The 20,793-nt window shown below is 45.5% G+C and overlaps 1 protein-coding gene across 1 annotated transcript in view; it reads left to right on the top strand.

Annotated features, from left to right (window-relative positions):
- The first annotated feature begins 9,824 nt into the window (after positions 1-9,824).
- The window catches only part of RIPK2 (receptor interacting serine/threonine kinase 2), a 36,580-nt gene continuing 25,611 nt past the window's right edge, over positions 9,825-20,793 (top strand). Inside the window, exon 1 of the mRNA XM_015424849.1 lies at positions 9,825-10,881. Coding sequence (XP_015280335.1) covers positions 10,688-10,881 — 194 coding nt within the window. The 5' untranslated portion in view covers positions 9,825-10,687. The remainder of the gene's footprint in view (positions 10,882-20,793) is intronic.

The following is a 20,793-nucleotide window of genomic DNA, read 5'->3' as shown; positions in this document are numbered from 1 at the left end:
CTCCTGCCCTGCTATGCCAATAATAAATAACTAAATGCAAAATGTAACCAGTTGTGATGCCTTAAAGTAAACAGTACCTGGAAACACTCGCAACGCATGTGTGTGAAGTAATGCCACATCTGGCAGGAAGTTAATGTGATGATGAAATTGTAGCAGATGGGGAGACTTCAAAAATGAAAAAAACTGAAACCAAAACTCATAAAACTGAAAGTGTGTGTGCGTGTGTGCTGTCAAATCACAGCAGACTTATGGCAACCCCTGGTGGGGTTTTCAAGGCAAAAGATGTTCAGAGGTGGTTTGCCATTGCCTGACTCCGTGTTGCAACCCTGGACTTCCTTGGCAGTCTCCCACCCAAATACTAGCCAGAACCAACCAACCCTTCTTAGCTTCCAAGACTAGATTTTTAAAATGACAGTTTCTAATGGATTTCTTATAGCCAAGGGTAGTGACAGTTATTTTTCTTTATCTGATAGAATGACAAATGGAAAACACACCATGAAGGGACTTTCCCAAATTAGCTATGGAACTACATATGAAGTTTCCCTGTGCTAAGTGTCTTTGCTAGCTGCTGGTGCCTTGGGAATTCCCCCTTTCCCTTTTACTATTTTCAGCAATATACTTCCTGTGCATTGCCAAAGTAACCAGCTTCAAAAATTACACAAGTCATCTGTTGCCAAAGACCTTTAACTAAATGGACAAGTTAGGCCCACTTTAATCCAAGCTCAGCCTCTGGCCTATAACTCATTCTTACCTTGCCTGCACCAGTTACCGTTAATGGCAACATTTAGGATAGTCCTTATTGCAGCTGACCAGTGCCATCCTAAGCAGAGTTGTACCCTGCTAAAACCATGTAAATCCATGCACTTAGAAGGTGTTAACTGTGCTTAAGACTGTATGATCAGAGAACTAATTTGATTATTACTCTTTCTGAAACATCAATAGAATTACATTCTAAGAACCCCCAGTGCTATCCCAAACACATGAGTCAAAGCTTTTTCGAATAGCTTGTTCATTGTACTTTTGGAAGCAGGCGAAAAGTGAGTCCTTCTCCACCTTTCCTACATTTTATTACTCTGTGGCACAAAGCCAGGAGGGATGAGAGGCACAGATGCTGTCCCACACTTGTTCCTGGCTAAACTCAGTTACCTCTCCCAGAACTCATTTTCAGAGGAACTGGATATTTTCTACAGGTATGGGGTGTGTATATTTAGGTTTCTGGGTCTTTAATCTTTCAAACTCAGGATTGAGACCTAAGGTATCTTCATAATACTTTATGTACAAATATGCAAGCCAGAGCATGGCAGAGGCAAACACAGTCTTTCAGCAGGTACCCCCAGCTTCTATCCTTACATTAGATTCCCAGAGAGCAAAGCTGTACCCACACACACAGCAGGTTGCAGCCCACTTTCAGGTAACCAGGGCTGGAAACTTCCAGTTCCCCCTTCTTCAATTCAAACTGCAGAGCTGGCTCCAACTACAGGAAAAGTTACCTAGGGAAGCACTGTGCTTGGAAGGGGGGGTCTTTCCCCAACTCTCAGGCAGGTTCCTGGAGAGGCAGCATAAAAATGTTCTAAATAAATAAATAATAAACGCAAGGTAATATTACCCAATTTGACTTCCATGGAGTGTTTACTTAGTGTATTACAAAATCTGATACGCTGGATTAAAATCCCCAGTTATCAGGACAACATCTGTGTTCTTGATGAAATATCAGTCTTTTATCCTGAATTACTAGCAAATCCTTTAGCCTAGTAAAGGATAACTTTTAAACATGATGCCTGACATTAATTTGTACATTCAGTTCTTAAAATTTTGCTTTTCAGCACAACACACAAACGATTTAGGGCAGGCAATAAGCAAGTTTAAAGGGAAATTGCTGAGTCATTATAAAACTTGGAACAAAAAAACCCCCAGGATTTAACAAGGATATTGGTTTCTTATTTCATGACATATGCTAAACTCATTCAGTCCTTACATCTATATTCTCACCAAGAAGGGCTATACATCCCCTTTATTTTAGTGTATTTCTTATTTGGAATAATAGTGATTATAATGTAATGCAATTAATACTATCATGCAATGTCATTTTAAATGGTAGAATGGAATGTATGTCTCTGATCTGGTGACAGAGGAGACATAACATTGCACAACCAATCACCCCACCCAAAAGAAAAGGGTGCTTTTAGTTACCTCCATGTTTGAGAGGAGATGGATGGAATGCAACAGGGTCTCAGTTGATTACTCACAGCTTCCAACAATTAAGAAGGATACATTTACACATCAGTCTCCAATTTTGATAGATTTATTTGTTTCACCATGTTTCTCCCTGAAATTAAATCCAAACAAGTGGTGACCATATAAACTTAGCTTGTTATTCCTGTTTGGTCCTTGCATCTGTTAAAACATCTTCATTATGTTGTATGCTAATTTGCTGCTCATCCTCTAGTTATATGTATGGACTGGTAACTTCCATTTTAATGTCCCTGAAGAAGTGTGCATGCACACAAAAGTTCATACCTTGAATAAAACTTTGTTGGTCTTAAAGGTGCCACTAGACTCAAAACTTTATTCTACTGCTTCAGAACACTACAGCTACCCACCCAAGTTTAGAACCATTACACTTGGCACCTTTTAGACCAAGTCACTTTTTACTTTGAAAGATGGTACCTGATCTGAAAGTTTTTGGGAACTCTGAATTAAAAGGCATATGTGGAAGAAGCCAATCTGTGTCTAACAGTGGCACACCTCCAGGTGTCACTCTGTTCCACTTAGGGTTGCCAGCTGTGGATTGGGAAATTCCTGGAGATTTGGAGAAAGAAGACTTGGGAGAGTGGGATATGGGGAGAGTGGGGTTTGGGGAGTGGAGGGACTGCAACGGGCTATAATGCCATACAGACCAACTTCCAAACCAGCCGTTTGCTCCAAGGGAACTGAAATCTGTTAACTAGAGACTAGTTGTAGTTTCGGGAGCTCTCCCACCACCATGTGGAGGTTGGCAGGCCTAGTTCCATCACATGGACAAGACACAAAGTAGAAGACACAAATGCAGCCCAGGAGTCCAGAGCCCTCACCATTGCTTATATAAACACAGAACAATCCTGACACTGAGAGATCCCTGCAGCTGGGTTATGAACCCCATTATATCACAAGTTACCTTTTTGACAGGCAAATACACAGGGACCAAAGAGAGGGCATTCATGCCATGTTACTTGGCCAGCTCACAGTCCAAACATGAAGAGTCTGTGGCTTACCTTAGGCAAGGAGACACACACACATACCCCGCACTAGGGAACAATGCTCCTGTGCTCACCTTAGGCCAGTCACTCACTCTGACTTACCCCTCAGAGTTGATGTAAGGATAAAGTGGAGGAAGGAGAAATATGCCTCTATGGGTCCCCATCTGGAGAAAAGTGGGGTGTAAATAAAAATCAAACAAAACAAACTCCTCCTACTCTCTTTCCACCAGATTGTTTTATTCTTTCTCCCCATACCCATAAGGGGGCCAAGGTCCAGAACTGGGAAGAAATTGTAATTTTGCCACTTGATCTTTTTAGATTGCTGGATTAGCATTATTTATGTATGTATGTTATGGTTTTAGTGTTTTTACTATGTGCTGTACATCACCCAGAGCCCTGCGGGAATGGGGATTGGGAGATTCCTAAATTTAATAAATAAAACATGGTCAGTGGTACTCCCCTTTGCTGGAAACCCCTCTTTATGTCTAGTTGAAGAAACTCTCTTACTTGGAAAGCAATTCTGATCAATTACTAGCAAGTTCCCATTTCTTGTATTATCACCACCAGATTCTAACTAGCTGGTGTCTCTCTGGATGTCAATATCATATTCTCGTTTACTGTCCTAACAGGCCCAAATCAGGCAGAGACTTCTGGCAAGCCAAAGGGGGGGGGGGAACCCAAATACCTTGTTTCTCAGGTCATCATGACCTGCTTAGCTCCTGGCAGCAGCTACGATGTTACAGATAAGAGAAAAAGGAATTGATTTCATCAGCATCTAAAAGTTCAATACCTCTTTACTTTAAAAAGTATGTGTAATCACAGGCAGCAACCCTCATAGAAGTCTATAGTAAGGCAAAGCTCACCTTTTCCCCAGCTACAGTCATACTAGCAGCAAAACGGGAGTGGGAGGAGGTGGTAGGGCTAGAACTCATTCCTCAGACACTATAGAGCATTGTTGGATTGTACAGTGTTTAATGCCGTATAAAACAGTCCTGCTTTTTCATGCCTGAGGCAAGGTCCAAACCCAACCTGTGCTTACCTCCCAGAAAAGCAAGAACCATCAGAACCAGTCAAGGGGAACAACTGCACCTAGAATTAAGCATGCAAGAGGGAGAGGTTCTCGTCCCCCACCCACCCACTGTGCATTCTTCACTGCTGCAGCTGCCCTTATTCAGCAGAGGGTTTTGAGGCTATGGCGGGTGGGGGGAGAGATACATGGGACTGAGAGATACTTTAGGGCATTGACTAAGAGGCTAAGTATGATTCAGGAATAGAGTGTCCAGGTCCTCCCTGACCACCAGCAGGGATGGGGGGGTAGGGTTGCCAGATCCATGTTGGGAAACTCCTGGAGCTTTCAGGATAGAGCTTGGAGAGGACAAGGACCTCAGTGGGGTACGATGCCACAGAGTCCACCCCAGGCTAAAGCATCCATTTTCACCAGGGGAACTAATATCTATAGTCTGGAGATGAGCTGTAATTCCGGGGGATTCCCAGGTCCCATCTGGAGGCTGGCATCCCCATTCAGGAAGTTCCCCATTTCTTCTGATTTTGCAACATCCTTCAGAGGGGTATATTGACCCTTTTGCAGTGATTTTATGTTGTTTGTTCCTCTTTTTTGTTTGTGCTGATATTGTGATTATTATTTTTTTGGTTGTTTCTTTTTAAGGTTGGCTTTTATGGGAATTATTGATTGTCTGGCATAAGAAGTTAACAAATGTAAGTGGTGGTGGAGACTACAACAGAGCTAAAAGATGCCCATAGTATTATGGTTTCACAGTAAAGGCACAGTAGAGGAGGGAGTGTCTGTGTGGCACAGAAGCAGGCATCAGAGCAAAAAAGAGCAGACCACAAACACACAGCCAACTGCATCATACCCGGGACAACAGCAGTTTGCCACCTGGCACCGAAGGCTTCGAATCATGCAAAGCACCACAGAGAGAGAATGCCAAAGTTGGGCTGCCTCCATCAAACAGGTCCGGTCACTACTCACATTACCTCCAGAGGCCTACAGAATGCATTGCTCTAGAAAGAGTAGCAACCTGTTGCAACTGAAGAACTCATTTGTTAAAAATCATCACTTACTGTTGGAATGGAAAGTCATCTATAGAATTGTCCTTTTCATTCACTATTCCAACAATATCTTGGAGCTAAAATTCGCTCTTTAAAAGCACGCCCTTAACTCATTACTTCAGTCATTCAAGTAAACCCCCGCCAATAAATCATCTAAAGCTTCAATTGATGGTTCCTCTGATTAGAGCGTACAATCCTAATTATAGCACTAAACAAACATGATGTCCCTTTCCTGTTAACATTGCTGCCTTGGCCACCAGCAAAATACACACAGCCTCCCACAAATGCTTTTTGAGTGCAAGTTTAGGATTATTGGTTTTTTTTGGGGGGGGGGTTGCTATTTGCTATGTAGGGTTATTGGTTTGTTTTTATTTATTTTATTTTTTGTCACTGGAGGACATCTCTTTCTGAGGACATCAGTAACTAGCTGGAAGGATACCTCTTTCACTCTTTTAAGGATAAATGGCTTCACATTCCAGGGTTTGGGCAGAAGGCAACTACTGAATCTAAGTATTCAATTATTTTACTTCCTTTATGCCCCACCTTACTCCCCAATGGGAACCCAGAGCAGCTTACATTGGGCTCCTCTCTTCAACTTCATCTTTACAACAACCCAGTGAGGTAGGCTTCTCTGAGACTGTGTGACTGGCCAAAGTCATCCAGCAAGCTTCTGTGGAAGAGTGCCCCATATCCTAGACTGACCCTTTAACCACTACGCTATACTGGATGTAGATGTGTGTCTGGTCAGAGCCTGGATAGGAGACCTAGCAACTAGCTTAGCATAACTTGTGAATAAGCTCTTGATCAGAATTGAATTTTACATAATTACATTTCAGTCGTAAACTCCATGTCGCTTAATCTGTTGTGGGTTTTTTTACACTTATCCTCCCATATAACATCTCCACATAGTGAAGATCCACTCATTGCATCTGAAGAAGTGACCATGAAAGTGGCCACAAGCAGTGTTCCCTCTAAGCTGAGTTAGTGTGAGCTAGCTCACAGTTTTTTAGCCTCCGGCTCACACATTCTTGTCTTAGCTCAGGAAGGATGGCTCCAGAGCAAACTAATATATGCAGTAGCCAAATTGCTCGCTTGCTTCCATTCTTTTACACTACCTATCCCTACACCAGCCACACCTTTCCCCTTCAGAGTAGCAGCCTCTCCTTTTATACGTTTCCTTTGTTTCCTACCCTATTTCCTTCCTCCTTTCTCCCCTTCCTTAAATATGTACCAGATCTTCCATTCTTAGTGGTTTTCTCTTCCTCCCTTTCAGCTTTTCTAAAATCTTCTGCATTCATGTTTCATCTCCTAAAAGATCTTCCATCGAGGGGGGGAAAAACTTTACTATCCTGGCTGGAATCTCTCCTCCACCTCAGAAACAACTCTCAGGGAAGAGCAGCAAATCAACTCCTCCCAATTCTGATGGTGCCTCAGGCACCGGAAGACATCGATGCAGAATCCACCTGTTTCTGTTGTCACATGGCTCAAACGTCAAAGTAGGGAGTGGCATGACCATGGGCACGCTACCTGAGAGAGCAGGTGTGTGTGTGTGTCAGGATCTTTCATTCTGCATAACCTCAAACTTTGCTTGTTTTTAAAAAACCCTTAAGATCATCTCTGTTTCTCTCCCCTGGGTAACATGACTTGACCTATATAGGTATGCTGCCCGAATGGATTCATGTTTGTTCAGAAGAAAATGCTTCAGGGTTCAATGGGGCTTACTTCCAAGTCAATGAGTGTAGGACTGGCAGCTTGTTGTGTAGGAGCCACAGAAAAATAGATGCACAAGTGGGATTCTGTTGTAGACCAGGCTTCTTGTATTCAGCGAAAGGGACAGGTCTATTTTACATTTCAGATGTCTGCAAGAGATGCCTGAAAGAAGTAATGAGCTTTAGATTGTGGACAGCTGGGTCTCAGGTGGAGTTCAATGCATCAAAGTAATCATGTTTCAGACAGAGAACTGTGCAGATCGGATTTCCTTGTTATTCTGGAAGCTTTAGCTAAGAACAACTGCTCCTAGAAGACAATGGACAAATCCAGGAATTCACAGCTCAGTAATTTCATGTCCCCCTCCCTCTCTCTCTCACACACACAAGGAAATTCAAGTTCTTTCAGGTCTTCCTGTGCTGGACAAGGTATGATTTTTAAAAAAATCCTGGAAAATGTTTCCTGGCCAGTATGAATCTCCCCGTATTACAAACAGGTGTGTGTAAGTCTCACAGATACTGTTAGGGAAGAGATGAAGAAAGCACACTTTCTAATGTATTGTTTCCATATGGTGAAGCAGGATGGGATCCTGAGAAAGAAGTGTGCAACAACCCTGTGATGTAGTCTGCTATTAATACACCACTTTGCTCAGTGAGAGTGCTGGGCTGAGGGAGCAAGTAGTTTAGGAGGAGTTGACCCAAGGTCTTCATCCTCCCCATTTCATGGAGCAGAGCTGACACCTACAGTGAGGATTTGAGGCAACTCTGCTGGCCACTGTCAACAACCCTAAATTACAATTGCGGGCTGAGTGGCACATGACAATAATTCCGTATTCCAATTTGGCCGTGGAACCTTGTTGCATGACCCTGGGCCAGTCACATGCTGTCCGCCTAACCTACCTCACAGGGTTGTGGTGAAGATAAAATGGAGGAAAAAAGACTGATGTCAGCCACTTTGGGTCCCCATTGGGGAGAAAAGCGGAGTATAAATTAACTAACTAAAGTAAACAAGTGTCTCCAGGGGGGGGGACGCCTGGGGCGGAGTTAGGAGAACACCGCTGTAGTTGTTTCTGTCTCTGGTTGTTCCGACCACCTCGTTCCAGCCAGCTCATACACGAACAATCCAGGAAAATTAGGGACGCGCGCGAGTCTCACAAGATTTTTGCCACCCTTGGCATTTTCTGCCTCAGTGGAGGGAGGCATCGGGCCATTGCCACCGCGTCCCGTCCCGAAAGCTGAATCGTCAATAAACTGTCCCGCTGGTGCCACCGCAGGGCGCGTCTTGTTCTCGCAGCCGTCCACCGACCAGGCTCCTTCGCGGGCTCCCTCCCCTCCCCAGAACGCCGGCCGGGGGCGTGTGCGCGTCTTCCGGTAGGCAACAGTGCCCTCCTCCCTAACTTGGTATGTGCGGTGCACGTGATCAAAACCAATCTGGGGAAAAAGAATGAGACGGCAGGTCACGCCTCTGCTGAAAAGTTTTAATTCTGGGAAAGATTATTTGGAGGAGCTCAACAGGAAGGAGCCCTGTAAGAGTTTAAAAAACCGGACTCGAGACAAAAAGAGGTTTAAAAAGCTAAAGACTGGTTTGTTGCAGCATTAGTTTGTGCTACAATAAATCTGCCAGTATTTAAAATAGCGGCCCCAAAGAAAACTTTTCTTTCTTTCTTTCTTCCTTCCTTTCTTCCTTTCTTCCCTTTCTTTCTTTCTCTCTTTCAGAGAATCGTACCTAAGACTAGTCCATAAGATTGTGATAAAATTCGCTCATTTGAGCATCCTCTCAGGGGACATACAAAGCTATCATATGTGTATTTGTAGGGAAGTACACACACACACACACCATTGATTTTAATAGGATTAATCCCCCAGTAAACACAGACATGCGCATGACAGGCACCTTGATATATAGCAAAATTTAAAATCAAAACCCCTTTTTTTGAGACCCATTAAAATAACACAAAACATTGTGTAAGCTTTAAAGTTCTCCAGAAGTCTCCACCGAACTGGAGGTTTGAGGGTGTTTTTTCATTTTGTTTTAATGACCACCATCTCCATAAACTTTCCTTGGTCTCAATAAAAGGCACTACCAGCCTTTTGTTTTTGGAGTCCTGAGTTAAGTGCGCATAATGCCGAGAGTAGTAAAAGTAAAAGTGTGTTGAGTTTTCCTCTTTCCTAACATGGTTGCGGGTTGATTCAGGCGTGTTGGTCTGAAGCAACAGAACAAAGTTTGAGTCCAGTGGCAGATGCCAACAAAGTTTAATTCTGGGGTATAAGCTTTCATGTTCAGGCACATTCCCTCAAATACATTTAATAAGACTCAACCATTACACTCTTCCACATTGCCATTTTTGTCACTCATCTGTCCCTATTGCTTTGGGTCTTCCCCCACATGTGTTTTGCTCCCTCTGGGACCCTGAAGCAATAGGAACACACAAGTGATGAAAATCAGAATGAGGAAGAGAGCAGAGAGGGGGGGGGGTGCCTGGAAGGGCTAATTAGAGTCAAGATGCATAAGTAACTGAGCAATAAGTATAAAATTTGATTAAAGCGGTTGGTTTCCAATGAAGAAGGACAAGAGACAGCCGCAGTGTTTTGGAGTTGCTCCGATTTAACTAACACGCACGAACCGAGGCGTTGCCGAGGTGGTGAGCGAAAGGAAACCGAAGGTCTCTGTCTGCACTGAACCCCATCACAGAGTCCGGGCCAGACTTTCCGGACTGCACGGGCTGCTTTCCTGGAATAGGTGGGCGGAGTCTTCTGGGGTTGAGCCCTCGCCTCCCCCTCTCCCCATTCCTTTCTCCCGTATCAGGGCGGATCAGGGTTGGTCATAGTTTGTCGCTTCTTCCCGGGGTGATCTAGGCGTTTAGTCATCGTTGCCGCCGCGCCTGTGACTATTGCGCGAGATTGTGGGTGACTTTTTTTTAAATGCAATTTTGCTTCTGTGCCTCTCTCTTTAGTTAGAGTAGAGGGTTTCCAAGCAGGAGAAACAGTCGATCTGGTTTGGCTTCCTCTGCACTGGATTGTTTGGTGTTCTTTGAAGTCTGCGGCAAGCGTCTCCCAAAGGGAAACTTGTGTTGGATATCAAATCCGTTGAGCCCGCAGAGCCAGACGGAAATCTCTGGAACCGCTTCGATCAGAACCGAAGGGGAGATCGGTGGAAGCGGGAGACAGACAGCTAAAGGCGGAAAAATAGGCTCAGGGAAGGAATGCCTGGAGAGAGACGCTTGGTGACGGAAGGGAAGGCTGGTTGCAACTGCAGGGGAAGTCGGTAAATGGAGAAGTTGGGGGTCGGAGCAGAGGGGAGGCCTGGAGGCGGTAGAGTTGGAAGGGGAGGTGGAGAGTCCGGGGCAGAGGCGAGCCTGGCGGAAGGGAGAGAAAGCGAGCTGAGGCGGGGCCGCTTGGAGAGCCAAACTCTTGGGATGTGATGCAAAGCCGGAGTTGCGAGGAAGGGGCGCGCAGACGGATCGGGGCGCGCTCGCTCTCTGTCTTCAGGGGATCCCAAGAAACGGGTCCAGGATCAGAGAGAATCCCGCCTGCTCCCGGATTGTCTGGGGGCTCGTTGAGTGGGTCAAGGGACGAGGCTTCGCTGCCGTTGGAGAGGCCGGAGGATTAGCAAGGGCACTTCGGGGGTCTGCCTGAACCGAGCCGGACTTGAGGGCTGCAGACAGCGGCGCGAGGATGAACGGCGGAGGCGGGGAGGCGAGCTCGGCGCCTTCCTCCATCAGCTGCACGCTGCCCTCCATCTCCTCCAACAAGCTCCCGGACTTGCGCTTCATCAGCCGGGGCACCTACGGCACCGTGTCTTCCGCGCGTCATGCGGACTGGAGGGTCCCCGTGGCTGTCAAGTGCCTGCAGGGGCCCCTGCTCGAGAGGTAACAGTTGGCGGGGGGGGGGGAGGCGTGGTTTCTGGAGTGAATGTGGACTTCAGTAGAAGAGGAGCTACTGTCAGCTTGACATTCTTGAGAAATCATATGTCCCATCTTCCTCGGCACTCCCCCCAAAATCTGCTTGTTTACTTCTTAGGTTTTATCTTTCCCTGTGCAACAACTTATGAAGGATGTTAGGCTGAGACATAGTGACAGGCCTAAGGTCACCCAAGAAACTTTGTGGCAGAGGGCGGGATTTGGCTCCTGGCCAGCATTCTAACCATTACAAAACACTCTCTTTTCTTCTGAAGCCAGTCTTCTGATTTCTGTCTCACTACTGTACACTTGACATGTCTTTTTAAAAAAAACATCTTCTTTTTATTTTCTTTCTATTATTGCGAAAGCTGTTGATAACCTCAGAAGTGTAAAAAGGTAAAGGTTTCCCCTGGGTCAAAAGCCCAGTCGAATCCGACTCTAGGGGGCTGTGCTCATCTCCGTTTCTAAGCTGAAGAGCCAGCGTTGTCCGAAGACGTTTCCGTGCTCATGTGGCCAGCATGACTAGATGCTGAGGCGCACAAAACACTGTTACCTTCCCACCAAAGTGGTACCTATTTATCTACTTGCAGTTTCTTGCTTTCGAGCTGCTAGGTTAGCAGGGGCTGGGGCCAGAGAGGGGAGCTCACTCCCTCATGCGGCACTAGGGCCTTGAACTGCCGAGCTACCGTGGCCCCCCCAGAAGTGTAGGAAAGATAAAAAGATCTGCAGGGCTTTCCTTTTAGGTTTGCTTAGAAGATTGTTTTCTCTCCCCCCCTTCTATATATTAGATTTTGTTCTTTTTTTAAAAAAAGAAATACTTCCTGCCCCATAGCTTTAGAAATTAAAGGTCTAAATAAGCTGTTCAACTAACAGTGTGATCTTATCCATATCTACTCAGAAGCGAGTCCTGCTTTTTATATGGAATTTATTCCAAAATAAATGCATATAGAATTGCAAGATTCAGAGTATGCCGCACAGAAATTAGTGGGACTTCTAGTCAACATTCATAGGATCAGGTTGCAATCCTAAATAATCCCAGAAGTACATCTGACTGAACTCAAAGGGGCTTACTTTTGATCAGGTGAGTTTAGGATGATGTTACACTACATATTTGTAATATGTATTTGGCATTTTGGGGTGTTTTTCTGCAAACTGTGGCACACCGTATGCACTGCTCATATTTGTAATATGTATTTGGCATTTTGGTTCGGTGTTTTTCTGCAAACTGTGTGGCACACCATATGCACTGCCTTTACTTCTTGAATTTTAAACTGCAGTCTGTTGAGGATTCCATACTTCTCAGCCATTGGCAATCAAGTTGCAAGGAATGTGGCATAGAGGAGATCTCATGGCTGCTACCCTCTGCTTTCTGCAACCCTCTGCTTTAGTAACCTTTGGAAGTGTCCTGACAATAACTGTAGCTTGAAGGCTTATTAGCCCTGCTCACCAGAAGCCATGCCTTTATCTAAACAGACGAATGAGTCCAGCAAAGTTCTGTCGCTTCTTGTTTGAGGCTATACAGAGGGATGCACACAGACCACTCTGACAAAACAAGCCATTGAGACAGCTGGAAATTTCCAGTGGCACAATCCAGCAAAAAATTAATGTTGTCTAAGGCTGGATGCACACATGCAGATAAGTAAAGTGACAAAGACCTGATGTGGTATAGCATAGTAGTTAGAGCTTTATGAGTGACGTTGGGCCAGTCACATGCCCTCAGCCTAACCTGCCTCACAGTGTCGTTGTGAGGACAAAATGGAGGACAGGAGAAGGATGTAAGTCCCTACTGGACTTCCTGCCTAAGCAGCAGACTTCCTAACCCCTTTCCCACTGAAATCCAACAACCTTCAACTCTGTCAGTTGGCCAGCAGTTAAACAGCCAACTGGCCCATAGCTATGGTGGGGCTATTGAAGGCTCCACCCCCTACTTTAAACAGACAGTCCCACAAGATTTCCCTCCACCCAGAGTACAGTCTGCCATGCCACCATGGGGGCTCAAGAAGCTGGCAGGCAGGTGGAAGAGAGGGGAGGTGAAACCTCTTGCCAGTGGAGTCTTCTCCCTGCAGCTGTCAATGGAGGACACGTTTAAAGTTTAAACCCCCTCTCTGCTCTGCTGGCTGCTGGTGGAAGAGAGGGGGCAGCTGCGTGGCCTCCATTGAAAGCTGCGGAGTGTTCTTCCTTCTAGCAAGCAGGTAGAACATTCGCCTGGCCAACAATGAGGCTGACCCGCCATCTTCCTCCCCTTGCCAGGTTTAAATTTTTAATTTAAACTAAGCCTCCCCGGCACAAGCAGTCCCCTGCTAGAACCCTGGAGCCCCCCAGGATAAAAAATTCTGGCTATGGGGCCTGGCAGCCAAACTCCTCCTTTTTTCCCATTTCAAAATTCCAGTCTACCACATGAAAGTGACTGGCTGATATTCCTGAAATTCAGAACCATCCCCCATGACCCTATCCTTTCCAGGATGTTGCTTAGGTAAGATCTATGTAAGTTTACCTGACCAGTATAAACAAAAAAGCATTACAAGTTTATTTTACAATTAGTACTACTTTTCCTATGTAAAAGCCTTGATATTATTCATTTACAATCATGTCCCTTTGTACAGATAACCACAGTTCAGTTGGTATAGTTATGTGCATTTTTCCTTTTTTTGAGACCAGCATTTAGCAAAGTCTAGGTAATGCATCTGAAACCACATTTTCATGTCCTTTAAGGGCCACAGTATTGCCAAACACACCTTCTTTTCCTTATCGGTTGTTCCCTATCAGTTAGCTTCCTGCTTAGGAACAGTATGGGATACAATTGTCCCTGTGGCCCTTCCTAACTCAGAATCACTTCGAGATCAATATTAGAAGACTCTGTAGTTACAGTGAAAGGTTTTTCAAAGGCAGGGACAATTAATACAAGCTCTGAAGATATCAGAATTTTTAAGCAATGAAAGGCTTCTTAGCATTTATCTGTCCTGTGAACCTGATTGGGCATAGCTTTTTTGGTCAGATCAATTACAGAAGCAGCAATGCTACTGTAGCCTTCTACAAACATTCCTAGGAATGATTTTATCTGCTGCTTGCTTTTAGGTATAGGCCAATTCACATTCACTTTTACTTTTGGGTTTTCAGGTTGGATGAGTCCACTTCCTACAATATGACCAAATTTTTGAATTGTTATATTCCTACCTGACATTTCCTTGGATTGATTTTCAGCACGGCCTTATCAATGCATTGCAACACCTCGGCCTATTACTCAAACACAGCTTACTACAGAGAATCCGAGCAGTTAAGCTTGACTTCAGATTCTGTGCCTGCAGTTTGCACCATTCTTTTTTCTCTGGTGTATTTATTCTGCAGCTGCAACTAGGGATGTGCATTCGGTTCATCTGAACCGAATGCATCCCCGAAAATGGTCCATTCGGACCCCTTTCGGGCTGCTGCAGGCCGATTCAGAGTCTCTGATCTCTGAATCGGCTTGCCACCGAATTGCCGCCGAATTTTTCCCCACCATAACTTTTTTTCCACCATAGAGAACAATGGAGGGGATAGAGGCAACCTGTTTGAGGGCCCGTAGAATTGGACCCCCTGGTCCGATGCCCTTGAAACTTGGTTGGTATCTTGGGGAGAGGCTCGAGCAGCTCCCCTGCAAGTCTGGAGTCTCTCCCTCAAGCCCCCTCCCCTCCAGCCCCCAGAATATACCCTATGTTTTTGCCATTGACTTCAATGGCCAATAGGATATAATGGGGCTGAAATTGACATTCGGCTGGCCGAAAGATTCCCGAATCGGCGAATCGGCTCGTACTGACAAAACTGATATGTGGGAGTCTTACTGCCAGTCGAAATTGATTCTGCCCAATTCGGCCAAATCCGAATGGGCCGAATTTTTAAAAAAAATTTGCACACCCCCAGCTGCAACCTTAAAAAATACAGTTTTCCTTAATTGGAGTGGGAGAGGGCAGCCCAGCTGAGATTACTGCAGCTCTGCACTTCCATCTCCCACCACCCAGTTTAAACCGAGTGGCAGAAGAAGGCAGCCCAGCTGGGATCGCTGTGCCTGTGGGGAGCCCATCGCTCCCTGCTGGCACAGCTCTGTGCTGCTTTTTTCCACCACCTGGTTTAAACCGAGCAGCAGGAGAGGGCAGCCCAGTCATTTCTTCTCTCCCCCCCCCCCAGCATTCTGAGGCTAGCAGTAGTCTCATATCGTCAGACTCATGCTGTTCGTACAAAAAAATTAAAATGTAAAATAACAAGGGACACACCGATGAATGGCAGAAGGTACAGAGTGGGTGTAATGACTTTGATGTGGGCATGGCCTTCAAGGGGCAGGAAACAGGCGGGGGGAAATCTGAGAGAATCTGTATGCTTTTGCATTACCTCTGGCTTGGGAGAGAAGCTAGGGGAAAACTGGCACAAAAACACTCTCAGAAAACCTGGGGAAACAGCGAACAGAAAGCGGACTGAGCGCTGAAGGGAGGAAAGACAATGCAGAATGAAAAAGAAAATCTGACGGACATGCACGGTGAAAGTGAGGTGAAACACCCACGCATAATAGGCTCTCATCAGGGTGTATTACAGGTTCTTCCTAGGTTTGCTCAATACACCCTATTATGGCCCTGACCTCTTCCCTCCCTCAAAGGCACGATTTTCCCTCCTTTTTTTTCTTAGCCTGTTCAGCTGATGCTAACCAATCAGATTCCTTGGAGTAGCCTGTCACTCAAGTCTCTCTAGCTCTGTGAAGAATTAACCCTTCACAGTCCTTTATTTGTTTGTACAGCACATCTAAGCTTCTTAAAAGTGTGGTCTGTCACATGTCCCACTAATGGTAAGGAAGGGGAGGGGAGAGAGGGGGAAGATTGATAGAGAAGGGGGGGGACAGGGAAGGAGGCAAAGGTGAGGGGATGGGATGCTCCCTCTCCACAAGTTTCTTGAGGGTCACCACTTGCAATCACTTATTAAACACAGAGGGCCTTGAGTGCATGCATCCTTGGGATCTTTTGTATTGAGACCTGGATTTTCCCTTTATTTTGCATCTATCTTACTAAGGATAAACAACCTTGAGGGTGGGGGCAGGGTAAAGGGCGGGCAAAAAGTAAGTATAACTAAATTGAAGTTCAGTTGCTTTACTGAAGACCTTTTCAGACTCCAGTGATCTAAGAGAGAAAACAAGGAAGCTGTAAATAACTTATGATGAGAGGGACTGTCATGAATAGAAGCAGTCTTGATGATCAGAAGTGAACTAATACTATCTTATCTGATGCAGAATTTAGGATATGTGTACCAACTTTTTGTAGTACATCCATATCTGAATTGATCATTCCAGATGGGTGCATGGTCTTAGTCTATAGCAGGCGAATAAAGCAGGAGTCCTCCAGTGTCCACTGTATTTTTTTCCAGCATAAGACATCATGAGTCAGAGCTGACTTCATCATACACACTCAAGTGTGTATTTGTTTGGCTGATGCTGTTTATATGCACAGCAGAAAGATGCAGAGGTGGTGAGATATTACAAAGAGAGGCTGGCTTAAAACAAGTATTCAGATTGCTCAAAATTAGTCACTCAGTTTGGCGTTACTAGGTAGGCAAAGAAGAAGTAACATAAATGTAATACATGGCAAGAGGAAATTGCATCTGCTTATCTTACATTAGGTTTTATATTACTCCTGCTTTGCCTGTCTGACAACATTTAGGGATGGCCCTCAACTACTCCCTGTGAACTGATTACTATTTTTATCCTTCTTTCTGTTGTGAATATAATGGATATATATGTCAGTGCATCTGACAAAGTGAGCTATGACTCACAAAAGCTTATGCTGGAATAAATGTTGTTACTATGTATAACTATTGCATTAATATTAGTACTGTTGTTTGGTCAGCTGCCGCCTTCATTATTTATCTGAATTGGTTCTCCTTGGTCTCAGTGGGAAACTGGATGCCAACACCCTTCTCACATAAATTTCTGGGTTCCCATTTTAATAATCTAATGTGACTCAGTTAATAAGCCTAGTTATTTGCATGAGTTTTGCAGTACAGTGCCAAATAAAAAATCAAAAAAATAAAATAGAGGTACTTCCAGATTAGCCTCGTTATGGTCAAGGTTTGTGCAGAGAATGGCACGTTTCACAAAATGTGAGAGAGAGCATTCTTAATTTTACACGGGTATATGATTTGGTTCACCTTGTACCACTACTCTTTTTATTATTTATATTTTTACTAGCAGTAAAGCCTGTTGTGAAAGCAATACAACGAGATCTAGAAAGAGGCTCTGGGGGAGTGCTCTGGCTTTGGGCAAACAGTGTCAATTTGCTGTGGTGACCTCAGCAGGGTATAATGACAGAGTCCACTGTTTTCTCCAGAGGAACTGATCTCTGCTACCTGAAGAGCAGTTGTAATTGTGAGTGATCTGTAGCCCTCACCTGGAGATTGGCAGCAATTGTTACCCAGGACAAAATGGCTGGTTTGGAGGGTGGAGTTGGCAACCCCATCTCCTTCCCAGCTAACCATCAACCTACCATTATCTGCCCCTTTGACTTCAGCTGACTTCTGCCCTCCCTTCTGCAGAGCAGTTGTAATTCTGAGTGCTCTCCAGCCCTCACCTGGAGATTGGCAACAATGGTTCCCTATGTGGAACTGATTGGTTTGGTGGGTGGAGTCTATGGCATTGTACCTGTCTGAGGTCCCACCCCTCCCATCTGGAGTTGGCAACCCTATCAGGACTGGCCCCAATGTGTTTTCTCCCAAAGGCCAAAGTAGGTGACAGGACCAAGCTTAGTTGCCTACCAACAGGCACTGAGGGGAATGTTGGGTTGCCAGCTCTAAGGAGGGAAATACCTGGAGATTTGGGGGATGGATTCTGTAGAGGGCAGCATTGGGCGAGAGGGGGGCGGAAGGACTCAGCAGGTATAATGTCATAGGGTCTACCCTCTAAGCAGCCATTTTCTCCAGGGGAGCTGATCTCTGTCATCTGGAGATCAATTGTAACAGTGGGAGATCTCCAGGTCCCACCTGGAGATTGGCAACCCTAGTGGAAAGTCAGCTGCACAGCAGGGGGTTGAAGAGAATGGTTTGATGGCTGCTGGGCCAAGATTGGCAACAATAGTTCCCCAGGAGCCCCATCGTAAATGCACCAAACAATTCCTAAAGATTTTCCGAAACACTACTCTATCGATAAATTGCAACAGTTTGAATTAGCACCAAAGCTTTAAGAGCTCTCCAGCTGTCACCTGGAGACTGGCAACAGCTTGTCTGGAGTGTGGGCAGTATGGCATTGTATCTGTCTGAGGTCCCCCTCTTCCTCCTCCTCCTCAGACCCCACCCTCAGCAGGCTTCATCCCTAAAATATCCTGGAAGTTTCCAACCTGGAGTTGGCAACCCATGTCCTTTCCTGACAACCATCAGCCAACCTTTATCTGCCTGTCTGTCTTAAGTTTTACAATCCCCCCCCCCCAGCCTCTGCCTAGGGAAAGGGCAGCTGACATCATTATCCTCTCCCCTATGAGGTATGTTATGCAACTGAAAATTCCAACTGCCTTGCGGGGGGGGGGAGTTTGAGGTGTGGAATGGAGTGAAGTCCAATCAGCTTCCACATGCAAAAGACCTTGAAACGCTGGACAGGACTGCACAAAGCAGCCAGTCAACCCAGCCAGCGTCTTCTGAGTGGCAGTTCTTCCGGCCAAACACTAAAGGGGCCAAATTTAGAATGTTCAATATAGAACGTTGCTATTCAATTATAATAAGGGAGAGATTGTATCAAATAACTTTTTTAAAAAATTAACTGTACCTCCTTGCAGCTCCAAAAACCTGCTCTTCCTTGTTAACTTGAGGTCACACATATGATCCACACTTGTGGCCCAATGTAAGCCTCCCACAGTGGCTCATGGGATTGGAAAATAGGGTTCCTTCAAGCACTAGTCTGAGTGTGCAACTGCTGCCAATCATGAGAGCCAGCCTTGTCTAACCAGTGGCAAGAAAACAGCCGCAGGGCTCTTTTTGTAGAAAAAGCCCAGCAGGAACTCATTAGTATAATAGGCCACACCCAGCAGCAAAACTCATTAGCATATTAGGCCACACTCTGACAGCACCACTCATTAGCACATTAGGCCACACCCCCATGTTACCAGAAGTGTGGTCATCCAGCCACACCCATCTTTCCCTTCTTATTCTGTTTACCTTGTTTGTTGTCAAAACCCAGGGCTTTTTTTGTAGCAGGAACTCCTTTGCATGTTAGGCCACACACCCCTAATGTAGCCAGTCCTGATGAGTTTCTGCTATTGGGTGTGGCCTATTATGCTAATGAGTTCCTGCTGGGCGTGGCCAACTCAGGAGCCAGCCGGAACGCCGTTCCTGTGCGTTCCTGCCCAAAAATAGCCCTGGCCACTAGTATTGTTGCTTGCTCAGCTGCCTTCTGTCCTTACTGGAATACTGATCTGGAGGAGATGGCCTGGCAGCAAGGTGGCATCTGGCATCCTGTGGACCTAGTGAACAGTGGCAGCTCAACAATGGATACCTTGTGATGCTGTCACACCCCCATGCATCACCCATGCTGCTATTGCCGTCTCTACCATACTATCCAGGATCCAGAGCAGATAATGTTCCCTCCCTTCTCATTTTCCACTCATCTTTAGACAGTGCAGTAAGCCATGCATGCTTAGTTGCACTTCCTGAAATCTCAGATCTGGAGACATTCAGTTCTTGGGCTGGGTGTGGTGAGTAGAGGTTTGCCTGTGAGTCTGTGGCACCATGAATAATGCAAATGACTAGGATTAGGCTGCTTTCAAATGCTCTGTTTACATCATAATACCAAAGTAGATAATCCACTCAGGTGATGCCATGTTGATTGTTTGGTCTGGCAGCCTTAGTGGGAGTTTTACCATCAGGGATGTTTTGTTTCTTCAGATGGAAGTGGGAAACAGAGTCAAAGCCTACAGAGAGGTATTTGCCAATGGTTGCCAGGCAGGTGAAGGGACATTTTGTGGGCTGTCTGTTATGAGGCTAATTGGGGAAGAGCAAATCATAGCGCTACATGGAATGCCATGCTTGTTTAATATTTAAAAATACCAAAACATTCAAGCCAATGTAAAAACACTAGTTATTTGAAATATTTGTATTCCATTTTTTTAAAAAAAGTCTAAACTATGAACAATAATAGAGTTGTTCCATTGTGTTTTAATGGAAATAAAAGGCATATTAAATATGAACTGCAGATTAATATTGCACATATCTGCATTAAAAGTAGCACAGAATAGCAATAGCATAAGAATAAATCATACCAATTTCACAGTAGCAATAAAAAGCTCCTTTTCCATTGCAGAAGACAAAATCCAGTGCAAATGCCAAGAACAAACCAAATCATCCAGAACAAATGCAGCAATTGAATAAGCAAGGGTTCTTTTTAGGTCCATGTGTACAGTGGAGTTTATACAGTGTGGTTTTCCTCCCTCTCCTCTGTGGTTTTCCTCCCTCCCTCTCCCACACTCTGCAGCCTTTTCTCCAATTTTGTTCCTTGGAGTCGGGTTAGAATGGCTAAAAGGAAGTACTTCTTCACCCAAAGAGTGATTAACAGATGGAATTCACTGCCAGATGGAATTCACTTCCCCCCTATCCCGCCGGTTCCCTGTCTCCTCCACCCCTCCTCCACCCCCCGGCTTGATCTTCCCCTCCCCCTGCCCTGGAGCACCCCCCTTCTGGAGGCCAGGTCTACCCACCCCTTCCCATTGCATGGGTAGACCTGGGCTCCACTGGAGGCCAGGTCTACCCACCCCTTTCCATTGCAGGGGTAGACCTGGCCCCCAGAGGAGTCCAGGTCTACCAACCCCTTCCCATTGCAGGGGTAGACCTGGCCCCCTCCGGAGGCCAGGGCTACCCACCCCTTCCCATTGCAGGGGGAGACCTGGGCTC

This window comes from Gekko japonicus, unplaced genomic scaffold (genome assembly GCF_001447785.1).
Source record: "Gekko japonicus isolate JY-2015 unplaced genomic scaffold, Gekko_japonicus_V1.1 scaffold1168, whole genome shotgun sequence".
NCBI classification, from domain to species: Eukaryota; Metazoa; Chordata; class Lepidosauria; order Squamata; family Gekkonidae; genus Gekko; species Gekko japonicus.
The sequence above is the reverse complement of the archived record's forward strand: the minus strand, read 5'-3'. Positions and strand labels throughout refer to the sequence as shown.